Source organism: Protobothrops mucrosquamatus, unplaced genomic scaffold (genome assembly GCF_001527695.2).
Source record: "Protobothrops mucrosquamatus isolate PMUCROS unplaced genomic scaffold, P.Mucros_1.0 scaffold3971, whole genome shotgun sequence".
NCBI lineage: Eukaryota > Metazoa > Chordata > Lepidosauria > Squamata > Viperidae > Protobothrops > Protobothrops mucrosquamatus.
Window position 1 is genome coordinate 26,728 of NW_015389911.1, and position 11,928 is coordinate 38,655.

Below are 11,928 nucleotides of genomic sequence, written 5' to 3' on the forward strand. Positions count from 1 at the left end.
CTCCCCCCCCCAGCCACACAGCCGGCTGTCCACTCACCAGGTGGCGCCCGCTCCCCTCCGGCGGACCCACCACCAGCGCAGAGGACGAGGGGGGGAACGGCATGGCCGAAATGGAGCCCCCCTTCCGGATCTGAAAGGCCAAAAGAGCGGAGGGTCGGTCCGCTGGCTGTGCACCATGGGCCAGACAGTCGGGAGACCCCGTGGTGAAGTGGGGGTCTTGGAAACCCCCAAAGGGGGCAGCCAGGGGGAGAAAAATGTGCAGGGCCCGGTCTGCCCTCCCCAAACGGACTTACTCGGTAAATGTTGGGCTGGCTGTGCGTGGAATACAGGCCATCCTCCTCCGATTCCTGCAAGGGTCAAAATAGGTCAAGGTGTGTGTGTGTGTGTGTGTGTGTGTGTTACGTCACACTTTCCCATGATCTGCACAAAGGTCTCACACACTTTCCTTTCTTTTTTCAGATATATATTTATTATGTTTTATCAACAGGAATAAAATACAAAGTGGGAAAAAAGGACAGAAAAAAGCATACGTCCAAGAGTAACAACAACAAAAAGAAAAACAAATGCACAAAAAAGGGGGGAAAAAAAAGAAATGACCCAAATATCCAACATTAAACATACACACACACACATACACACACATATATATACACACACACACACACACACATATATATATATACACACAATATACTTACATATACACACACATACACACACACATATATATATACACACACATACACACACACATATATACACATATATATACATACACACCACACATACACATATATATATACACAGACACAGACACAGACACACACACACATATATACATATATATATACACACACACACCACACACAGACACACATATATATATATATATATATCTTCAAATCAATAAAACGTGAACACCAGGAGTATAATAAACTAAAAAAGTTTAATAACATAGATAATCACCAAGCTTTCGTCGGTATCTTCCGACATCGTCAGGGCTAAAATGCCAGTGTGTGTGTGTATATATATATATATATATACACATACACACACACACACACACCACACACACACACACACACACACACACACACACACACACACACACACATATATATATATATACATATATATACACACACACCACACACACACACACACACATATAAATCCACCCTAACTGGATGCTGAAAAGAAAAATAATTTTAAAAACCTGATAAATTCTCCTTCCTTTACATAATGGGTCCGTAAATAATCCTAAACTTTCTCATCCTTATTTAACAAGAAAAATATGTTATATATAAAAAAATATTTCAGATAGAGATGGGAGGTCTCTATCTGATAGTCAAATCGACCCGACATCCCACGTATATAAAAAAAAATAAAAGAAAAAATAATAAAAACAGTCCACAGGTTAGCCCAAATATGACACCAATCTTCAAATCTCTCGGTTAATCGTCTCTGATTGTATTTAACACAAACGGCTTCCGCTCTCTTATAAAGCTAACCAGTCCAATATCTCTAATCAACAGATGGAAATTAATCAAGGAGAGAAGCATCCTTGTTCCTGACAGTGAGAGCAATTAACCAGTGGAACGACCTGCCACCAGAAGTTATGGGTGCTGCATCACTGGAAGTTTTCCAGAAGAGACTGGGCAATTATTTAACCTGGATGGTATAGGATCTCCTGCTTGAGCAAGGGGGTCAGACTAGAAGACCTCCAAGGTCCCTTCCAACCGAATATATCTATTCGGTTAAGCCAATTGCACACCTCTTCCTGATCTGTGCAACAACGGCCGCCTGCCATTTTTCCTCCTTCAAAAACTTGGCAACCTCCTCTTGCTCTCTGCAGAAAAGTCGTGTGGACCCCCAGGTTCGGCTCAACCCCCCTCCCCAAGCTCTGCCCGGGCCCCGATCCGCAGGCACTCACCCCCGGGTGGAAGGGCTGCAGGCGGCTGACCAGGTCGTCCATGGGCGGCTGGCTGAAGGGCTTGAGTGTGCTGGCGCCCGGTTCGTACATGGAGAAGGCGTGACGGTCGCGACGGAGGGCTCCCGCTGGGGCGGAGGGGAGGTGGCTGTGTTCGGGGCGCTCGCTGGGGGTGGGGGCCGCCGGGTGGACGGGCCCCGCCTGCTGACGGATCTGCAAGTTCTCCGACTGCAGCTTGTGAATCTGAAAGCATCCGCAGGGATTCACAATTCATAAGCACGAGAATTCATAAGAATCACAAGAATTAGCAACCATTCATAAGAATTCACAAGAATTTACTAGCACTCGTAAGAATTTACTAGAATTTACTAGAATTCGCAAGAATCTGCAAGAATTCACTAGAATTCACAAGAATCTGCAAGAATTCACTAGAATTCATAAAAATCTGCAAGAATTTATTAGAATACATAAGAATTTACAAAAATTCATAAGAATCCACAAGAATTTACTAGAATTCACAAGAATTCAGAAGTATCTGCAAGAATTCACAATTCACTAGAATTCACTAGAATTCACAAAAATACAGAATTCACTAGAATTCATAGGAATTCACAAGAATACATTAGAATTCACAAGAATTCATAAGAATCCACAAGAATTTACTAGATTACATAAGACTCCACAAGAATTCATAAGAATTTGCAATAATTCACTAGAATTCACAGGAATTCACCAGAATTCACCAGAATTTGCAAAAATTCACTAAAGTTCATAAGAATTCACAAGCATACGCAAGAATTCATTAGAATTATAAGAATCCACAAGAATTTACTAGAATTCATAAGAATCTGCAAGAATTCATTAGAATTCACAAAAATTCACTAGAGTTCATAAGAATTCACAAGAATTCATTAGAATTATAAGAATCTGCAAGAATTTACTAGAATCTGCAAGCCTGTTCGGGGCAGGGCAGAGTCACGGATCCCCCCGCTTGGAGTTGGGGTCCAGTGAGGGGTCTCCAGGGAGGGTGGAGGACAGGAAGATGACCCCTTAGATGAGGAAGGGGCATCTGTACTCAGTTGTGGGTCCAAATTGTGAACTTCCGGACATTAACAACACACCACAGCAGGGGAGGCTGCAGTCGTGGGGGCCTAAGTGGCTTTCTGTTTACAAGCAGCCCTTGACGTACGACCACGATTGAGCCGTTGCTAAGTGAGACATTTGTTGACTGAGTTTTGCTCCATTTTACGACCTTTCCCGCCACAATTATCAAGCAAATCACTGCAGTTATTGAGTCACACGGTCGTTAAGCGAATCCGGCCTCCCCCATTGACTCTGCTTGACGGAAGGTCGCAAAAGGAGATCGCCTGAGACCCCCGGGACACAGCCACCGTCGTAACTATGGGTCGGTGGTGACCACTGGGGATGCTGTAACCGCCGTAAGTGTGAAACACGGTCATCCGCGGTCCCTTTGTTCAGTGCCACGGTGCCTTCGAACGGCCGCGAAACGAACCGTTGTAAGTCGAGGACGGCCTGCGGCTCTGAGGAAAGCTGTTGTAAGCTCAGATGGTTGCTTAGCAACAATCAGGTGAAACCACAACCACCACCCCCAAATCCACCTCCGAGGCTGGCAGTGCCAGGCGGGCGCCAGGAACGGAAGGAGGGGGGAGTCCACGGACCCCGGCTTCTGTTTCTTCCCCCCCCCCTGAAAAAAAAGGGGGTGACTTGCCTCTCTCTGCAGCCGCCGCAACTCATCGCTCAGGCTGTTGTTCACCTTCATGAGTTGCTGGACTTTGGCTTCGGAGACGGCCAGGGCCTTCTTCACCTCCAGGTACTCCTGCAGGGTGATGGCCCCGTCCGACAGGTCGGAGGAGTCCATGCTCTGCGGGGGGGGGGAGGAAACGGGGGGGGGGGAAAGAAGGGGTTCAGTCTAGGTTTGCTCTGAGATGAAGGGCAGGTACAGCGTTCCCCCCTTCCGTGGGAGGGTGGGGAGGGGAGGAGGCTGCCCCCCTGGCAGGATGGGGTCTTTCTCTTCCCTCCATCCCCCTTTTCCTTCCCTTCATCTCCCTCCTCTCCACTTCCTTTGCCTTCCCTTCCCCTTCCTTTCCTTTCCTTCCTTTCTTTTCCTTTCCCTTCCCCTCCTCCTCCTCTCCTCCTTTGCTTTCCTCTTCTCTTTCGTTTTTTCCTTTCCTTTTCCATTCTTTCCTTTCCCTTTCCTCATTTCTTCCATTCTTCTCCTTTCCCTTCCCTTCCCCTTGTCCACTCATCTCCTTTCCTTCTTTCTTTTCTTCCTTTCTTTTCCTTCCTTCCTTCTTTCCCTTTCTTTTCCTTCTTTCCTTTCCTTCCTTCCTCCCTCCCTCCCTCCCTCTCTCCATCCCTTCCTCTTTTCTTCCTCCCTCTTTTTTCACTTTCTTTCTTTCTTTCCTTTCTTTCTTTCCTCCCTCCTTCCTTCCCTTCCCTCCCTTCCTTCCTTCCTTCCTTCCTTCCTTCCTTCCTTCCTTCCTTCCTTCCTCCCTCCCTTCATCATAGAATCCTATGGTTGGAAGAGACCTTGGAGGTCATCTAGTCCAACCCCCAAGCAGAAGATCCTAACCCATTTCAGACAAATGGCTGTCCAGCCTCTTCTTAAAAGCGTCCAGTGATGGAGCACCCACGACTTCTGGAGGCAAGGAGTTCCACCGGTTGACTGTTCTCACTGACAGGAATTTTTTTTCCTGACAGAGCCATTATATCCTCCCTCCCTCCCTCCCTCCCTCCCCCCCACCCCCTCCCAAGGGGTCTCACCCGAGCACGGTTGTTGCGCCCAGCGTTCGCACTCCGCAGGGGCTCCTGGTCCGCGTCCTCGTCGGAGGCCACGCTGTCGTAGTCGTGCTGGTCATCAAAGTCGCCGGGGCCGTGGATGGAGGCATCAAGGGTCTCTGCAGTGACAACCAAGGGGGTTACTCCTGGGGGGGGAAAGAGCCTTCCCCCCCGCCAGAGCCCCTCTCCCCACAGCCCCTGCCCTCCCCAGACTCACCCGTGGGGCTGGTCAGGCCCTTGCCCTGCTGGCGCCGCTTGGCCTCACTCAGGATGTCGATGATCAGGGTGGCAAACTCCCGGGCGTTGAACCGGGCCAATTTCTGCCGGCCCTGGGGGCAACGAGGGAGGAAAGGGCGGGGTGAGACCGAAGCCCCCCACGGCAGCAGCCGGGAGACCACCCGAACCGTCGCTCAGAGTGCTCAACAGTGAGCAGGCGCCAAATGTCCAGCTTTGGTGTGGGGAGAGGGGTGGGTCAGAGCAGCGCATAAAGGTGGCTACGTAGGCATTTTAGGCTGATGCCTCTCTTGACTCCACCACCTTCACCCCAGGCTCTGCCTCTCTTTCCCCAATCTGAAGGCAGCCATGACTGAAATGTGTCTGCCTCCGGGGGTGTCTGTGAAGGGTGGTCGAAAAAGTCAAGGTGACAGGTAGAAGACAGACAAATAGACAGACAGATGGTTGACAGATAGATCAATAGATAGATAGTCAGACAGATGATAGACAGATAACAGATATACGATAGATATAGATAGATGATAGACAGATAATAGATCGATAGAGAGATAGACAGACGATACAGAGAGATAATAGATTGACGATAGACAGATAGATAGACAGATAGATCAAGATAGATAGATGATAGATAGACAGACAGACAGATAGATATAGATAGATAATAGATATACGATATACGATATAAATAGATGATAGAAGGTGATAGACAAATGATAGAGAGGGACAGAGGCAGATGATGGACAGACAGATATACAGACAGACACATAGATAGATGATAGATATAGATAAATGATAGATAGATAGATAGATAGATAGATAGATAGATAGATAGACAGACAGACAGACAGACAGACAGACAGACAGATGATATAGATAAATGTTAGAGATAGATAGATAGATAGATAGATAGATAGATAGATAGATAGATAGATAGATAGATAGATAGATAGAGACAAATAGATAGAGAGAGAGATGATATAAATGATAGTGATAGATAGAGACAAGATAGATAGACAGACAGATGATATAGATAAATGATAGATAGATAGATAGATAGATAGATAGAGACAAATAGATAGATAGAGAGAGAGATGATATAAATGATAGTGATAGATAGATAGATAGATACAGTAGATAGAGACAGATGATGTAGATAAATGATAGAGATAGATAGATAGATAGATAGATAGATAGATAGATAGATAGATAGATAGATAGATGATAGATAGATAGATAGATAGATAGATAGATAGATAGATAGATAGATAGACAAGAGATAGAGAGACAGATAGATAGATGATATAAATGATAGAGATAGATAGATAGAGACAAGATAGACAGACAGATGATGTAGATAAATGATAGAGATAGATAGATAGATAGATAGATAGATAGATAGATAGACAGACAAGAGATAGAGAGACAGATAGATAGATGATATAAATGATAGAGATAGATAGATAGAGACAAGATAGACAGACAGATGATGTAGATAAATGATAGAGATAGATAGATAGATAGATAGACAGACAAGAGATAGAGAGACAGATAGATAGATGATATAAATGATAGAGATAGATAGATAGAGACAAGATAGATAGACAGACAGATGATATAGATAAATGATAGATAGATAGATAGATAGATAGATAGATAGATAGATAGATAGATAGATAGATAGACAGACAGACAGACAGACAGACAGACAGACAGACAGACAGACAGACAGACAGACAGACAGATTGACGGGCATGACAGACAGACATGAGTCAATTGCCAAGCGTCTGAATTTTGATCACAGGACCTTGGGGATACTGCAATAGTCATGTGAAAAAATTTCATAACGGTCATTTTTTTCAGTGCCGTTGTAACTCTGAACGGTCACTAAACAACCTGTTGTAAGTCAAGGACACACACAGAGAGAGGGACGGACGATCACCTGATTACGTGTGGCTGAATATTCGGGGTTCACCGGCAGGAAGGGCACCGCGCTGCGCTCCGTCACCAGGGTGCTGTGGTTCTGCGTGGTGAGCCAGACTTTGGGGGGGGGGGGGCGAGGAAGCAGAGGAGAAGAAGGCAAGGTCAGCCACCCAGAGGGGTGGGCTGGTCTGGGGGGCGTGGGGGACCCCATGGGGGCATAAAACTGGCCCCTGCAACTCCCCAGAACCTGGAGCCCAAGCCTGCACCCCATCCCTTTGGCCAAGAAACCTGAGTATGGCGCTGCCCGCCCCCCAAATGAAGACTTTGACAAGCCTCTGCAAGTTTCTAGTCCTTAATCGTTGCAAGAGCAGAAGCTCCGCCCCCCCCAAAGCTTTTACCGGCGTCGTTTTCACGGCGATCCACTTCGTCGTAAACGTCCATCGCCAGCTCTTCAAAGAGGTGGTTGCTCAGCTATTGGGGAGGGGGGGGAAGAGAAACATTTAATTTGGGGGGGGACTCGAGTCACAAGGCTTTGGCTGGGGGGGGCGAGGTTGGGTGGCTGGTGCCGAGTTCTGATCCTCTTCCCAAGATGGGCAGAACAAGCTGCCAAAGGAATAGAAACGGCAGGATTTTGACGCTTATTGGGTGGGTGGGGGTCCTGTCCCCCTCCCCATTACGCGCCCAGTTTCACTTTTAAAGCAAAGAAGTCCTTCTCGTATTTAAAAATGGGAAGTTTCAAACCCTTGGGGGCTTTCAGACGGGTGGACTTCATCTCCCAGAATTCCCCAGTCAGCTATGCTGACTGGGGAATTCTGGGAGATGAAGTCCACCCGTCTGAAAGCCCCCAAGGGTGAGAAATAACTGGTTAAGTTGCTTTTCTCTGAATGTGGCAGAGGGATGGACTAGATGACCTCGTGGGGGGTCCTTCCAACTCCACTCTCCGGGGGGTCAGGTGGGCCCGTGTGGACGGACAGAAAGAAGATAAACCCAGAACGGTGTTTTACAAACTTAACGCCTGGAAGACGTGCGGACTTCAACTCCCAGAATTCCCTCCCCCCCGGCGGAGGAATTCTGGGAATTGAAGTCCATCCTTCTTCAAGCAGCCAAAGGTGAGAAACGCTGCCTTAGAAACCTCCCCCGGCCCACTTTTTTTTTTAAAAAAAAAGGAAAAGTGGCCACAAGGAGATCCCGGCCCGAGCCAGGTCATGAGTTCGAAACCGTCTCACTTACCGCCTGCAACTTCTTCTTCGCTGCCTTGGCCAACTCCGAAAGGTCTAAGCTGGGGGGTGGGAGGGGTGGAGGAGAAAGATGCATCAGTGCCCCCACCCCTATTTCTCCTTCCCACTGGATGCCCCACCAGACTCCCACCAGCCCACAGAAACCCCATTCGAAGCGCTAGAATTCCCAAGGGAACAAAGGTAACCACATTTATTATGGGGGAGGGAAACAAAAGAAAAGAAGGACAATCGGGTGGGGGGGATGGACAGAGAAGGGAGAACCCCCCCCCCGAGAGAAGGAATGGATCCAGCCAGTTTGGTCTAGGGGTTGGGGCGCCAGGCTAGAAAGTAGGAGACGGTGAGTTCTAGTCCCGTCTTAGCCAGAAAGCTGGCTGGGTGACTTTGGGCCCATCACCAGGCGACGGTGAGTTCTAGTCCCTCCTTAGCAATAAAAGGTGGCTGGGTGACTTTGGGCTGATCACCAGGAGACAAGGAGTTCTAGTCCCACCTTAGGCATGAAAGCCGGCTGGGTGACTTTGAGCCAATCACCAGGCGACAGTGAGTTCTAGTCCCGCCTTAGGCATAAACCCCAGGTGACTTTGGGCCAGTCACCAGGCGACGGTGAGTTCTAGTCCCGCCTTAGGCATGAACCCCAGGTGACTTTGGGCCAGTCACCAGGCGACGGTGAGTTCTAGTCCCGCCTTAGGCATGAAAGCCGGCTGGGTGACTTTGGGCCAAATCACCAGGTGACAGTGAGTTCTAGTCCCGCCTTAGGCATGAAACCCAGATGGGTGACTTTGGGCCAGTCACCAGGCGACAGTGAGTTCTAGTCCCGCCTTAGGCATGAAAGCTGGCTGGGTGACTTTGGGCCAAATCACCAGGTGACAGTGAGTTCTAGTCCCGCCTTAGGCATGAAACCCAGATGGGTGACTTTGGGCCAGTCACCAGGAGACGGTGAGTTCTAGTCCCGCCTTAGGCATGAAACCCAGATGGGTGACTTTGGGCCAGTCACCAGGCGACGGTGAGTTCTAGTCCCGCCTTAGGCATGAAAGCCAGATGGGTGACTTTGGGCCAGTCACCAGGCGACGGTGAGTTCTAGTCCCGCCTTAGGCATGAAAGCCGGATGGGTGACTTTGGGCCAAATCACCAGGCGACGGTGAGTTCTAGTCCCGCCTTAACCATGAAAGCCGGCTGGGTGACTTTCCACCAGTCCCTCTCACAGGGTGTGGGGGGAAAAAAGGAAGGAGGAAGAAGGGTGTGTTGGTTATATTCGCCGCCTTGACTTATTTGTAAGAAAAAGAATAATAAAAGGTGGGATACAAATAAATAAATAAATAAATAAATAAAGGGGACCTCAGGCGCCACCCCCAACCCCAGGGAGTCCCCGGCGGGCAGCGTATAAATTTAATAAAATCTTCATATAAACCAGAATAACATCCGGCAAGCGGACGGCACGGATGATCGCGGTGGGCCCGAAACGTCCCTGCCGCCCCCTTCTCCAGACCCTGCCCCACATGCACGAGGCCCCCCCACAAAACGGGGGGGGGCGGAAGGGCGAGGGAGGGTCAGGCGAGGCCGATGCATGCAGGGGAGAGCCGAGCCCTCCGTACCTTTGCGACATGCATTTGGGGCGCACTCTGATTCCGTAAAGAGCAGCAGGGAAGAAAGAGGAGGAGGTTAGAAAGAGGTGGAGAGGGTGGGGGGAAACAGCAACAGCCACACCGCCCCCCCTCCCCAAACACCGCAGGCTGGCTTCCTCGACTCTCGCACCCAGGACCTGATGCCCCCTTGGCCTGCCGGCATACTACACAAGCTTCCTTTTCCTAATGCAACACAAACTGGGGCCGAATCCATCTGCAACCCTGGCCGTGCCTTGTATCGGGGGTACCGATAGTCCCCGGATTACAACCACTCATTCAGTGACGGTTGCAACGGCGCTGGAAAAAGTGACTTATGACCGATCCTTGCATTTACGACCGCCTGCTGGAAATCCGGATGCTTGCAAACTGGCATGTACTTAGGACAGTTGCAGCGTCCCTGGAATCATGTGATCAAAATCTGGACGCTTGGAAACTGGCATGTACTTATGACAGTTGCCGCGTCCCCGGGGTCACGTGATCGAAATCCGGACGCTTGGAAACTGACATGTACTTAGGACAGTTTCAGTGTCCCCTTGGTCACGTGACCGACATCCGGACGCTTGGAAACTGGCATGTACTTAAGACAGTTGCAGTGTCCCCAGGGTCACATGACCAAAATCCGGACGCTTGGAAACTGGCATGTACTTAGGACAGTTGCAGTGTCCCCCAGGTCACGTGATCGAAATCCAGATGCTTGGAAGCTGGCATGTACTTAGGACAGTTGCAGCGTCCCCGGGGTCTCATGTGATCCCCATTTGTGACCTTCTGCCAAGCAACGTCAATGGGCAAGCCAGATTCGCTTAACGACCGGGTCACTAACAACATCTGCGGTGATTTGCTTAACAACGGTGACCAGGAAGATCATAAAACGGTCACTTAACAAATGTCTCACTTAACAACATAAATTTGGGGCTCCACTGTGGTCGTACGCTGAGGACTAGTTGCAATATCACCAAAATCTAAACCACGGTTCATTTGTGAGAGGAGTCACTATGTGACCGTGCCTCACTTTACGACCTTTCCTATGGCAGTGAATCCATGCCGTCCTTAAGCAAAATCCATTGTCTGCAATTGGTGTTTTTTTTTCCGCCGAACGTGGGAAGTAAATGCCGATTTCTGGCCCTTAAGCCATAAATCGTGGTTAGTTGCCAAGTGCTCAAACTACGATCACGCGACTGTGGGGCGGGCAGCTGTCAGAATGTGGAATCTGGGTCGTAAGTAGCCCTGGGGAAGTCCGTTAGAAGTCGTAACGGTCGCTAAGCCAACGTTCGCAAGTTGAGGACTATCGGTTCAAGAGCTGGCGCCCGTATTCGAATCCAGAAAATTCTTACTGCGGGCACCCCAATGATTGTGGCTGCAGTTGTTAAAATCCCAAGGAAATCCTGGTTCCTCTAAAACAGCCGGAAACTTTAAAGCAGATTTTGCTGACTTTTGACTCCTTGCAGAAAAAATAAAATAAAATAATAAAATAAAATAATAAAATAATAAATAATCAAATAAAATAAACAATAAATAATAAAATAAAATAAAATGAAATAAAATGAAATAAAAATAAAATAATAAAATAAAAATAAATAAATAAATAAAATAATAAAAATAAAACAAACAAACAAATAAATAAATAAAATAATAAAATAAAATAAAATAAATAATAAATAATAAAATAAAATAAAATAAATAATAAATAATAAAATAAAATAAAAAATAAAAAATAAAAAATAAAATAAATAATAAATAATAAAATAAAATAAAATAAAAAATAAAAAATAAAAAATAAAAAATAAAAAATAAAAAATAAAAAATAAAATAAATAATAAATAATAAAATAAAATAAATAATAAATAATAAAATAAAATAAAATTGGGGTGATATCTTCCCCAAATAGAGTATTCTGAGGACGCACACAGACTTCATCTCCCCAAATTGCAAAGAATTTGTGGGTACTGAATGCTAGAAAATCTGGAACGCCTCATATTCACTAAAGCCACGTTTCTCAACCGTTGTACCTTTAAGAAAGGTGGACTTCAATTCCCAGAATTCCTGAGCCCGGGAATTCTGGGAGTTGAAGTCCACCCTTCTTAAAAATTCCACGGTAGAGAAATACTGCATTAAACAGATAACTAGATTACACGGAGGGATTCTGCTCTCCAGGAACTCTCCTATCCCTCTGAAAACATAGAAAAAAAAA

General features: G+C 47.0%; 1 protein-coding gene across 1 annotated transcript in view; it reads right to left on the reverse strand.

Moving 5' to 3' along the window:
- Nucleotides 1-11,928, reverse strand: part of GIT1 (GIT ArfGAP 1) — a gene marked incomplete at its 5' end in the record, with an annotated part of 26,037 nt that overhangs the window by 5,639 nt on the left and 8,470 nt on the right. Inside the window, 9 exons of the mRNA XM_015827819.1 lie at nt 27-130; nt 1,934-2,173; nt 3,660-3,812; nt 4,715-4,848; nt 4,947-5,058; nt 6,903-7,000; nt 7,282-7,354; nt 8,114-8,162; nt 9,711-9,735. Of these exons, the coding sequence (XP_015683305.1) occupies nt 27-130; nt 1,934-2,173; nt 3,660-3,812; nt 4,715-4,848; nt 4,947-5,058; nt 6,903-7,000; nt 7,282-7,354; nt 8,114-8,162; nt 9,711-9,735 (988 nt within the window). The remainder of the gene's footprint in view (nt 1-26; nt 131-1,933; nt 2,174-3,659; nt 3,813-4,714; nt 4,849-4,946; nt 5,059-6,902; nt 7,001-7,281; nt 7,355-8,113; nt 8,163-9,710; nt 9,736-11,928) is intronic.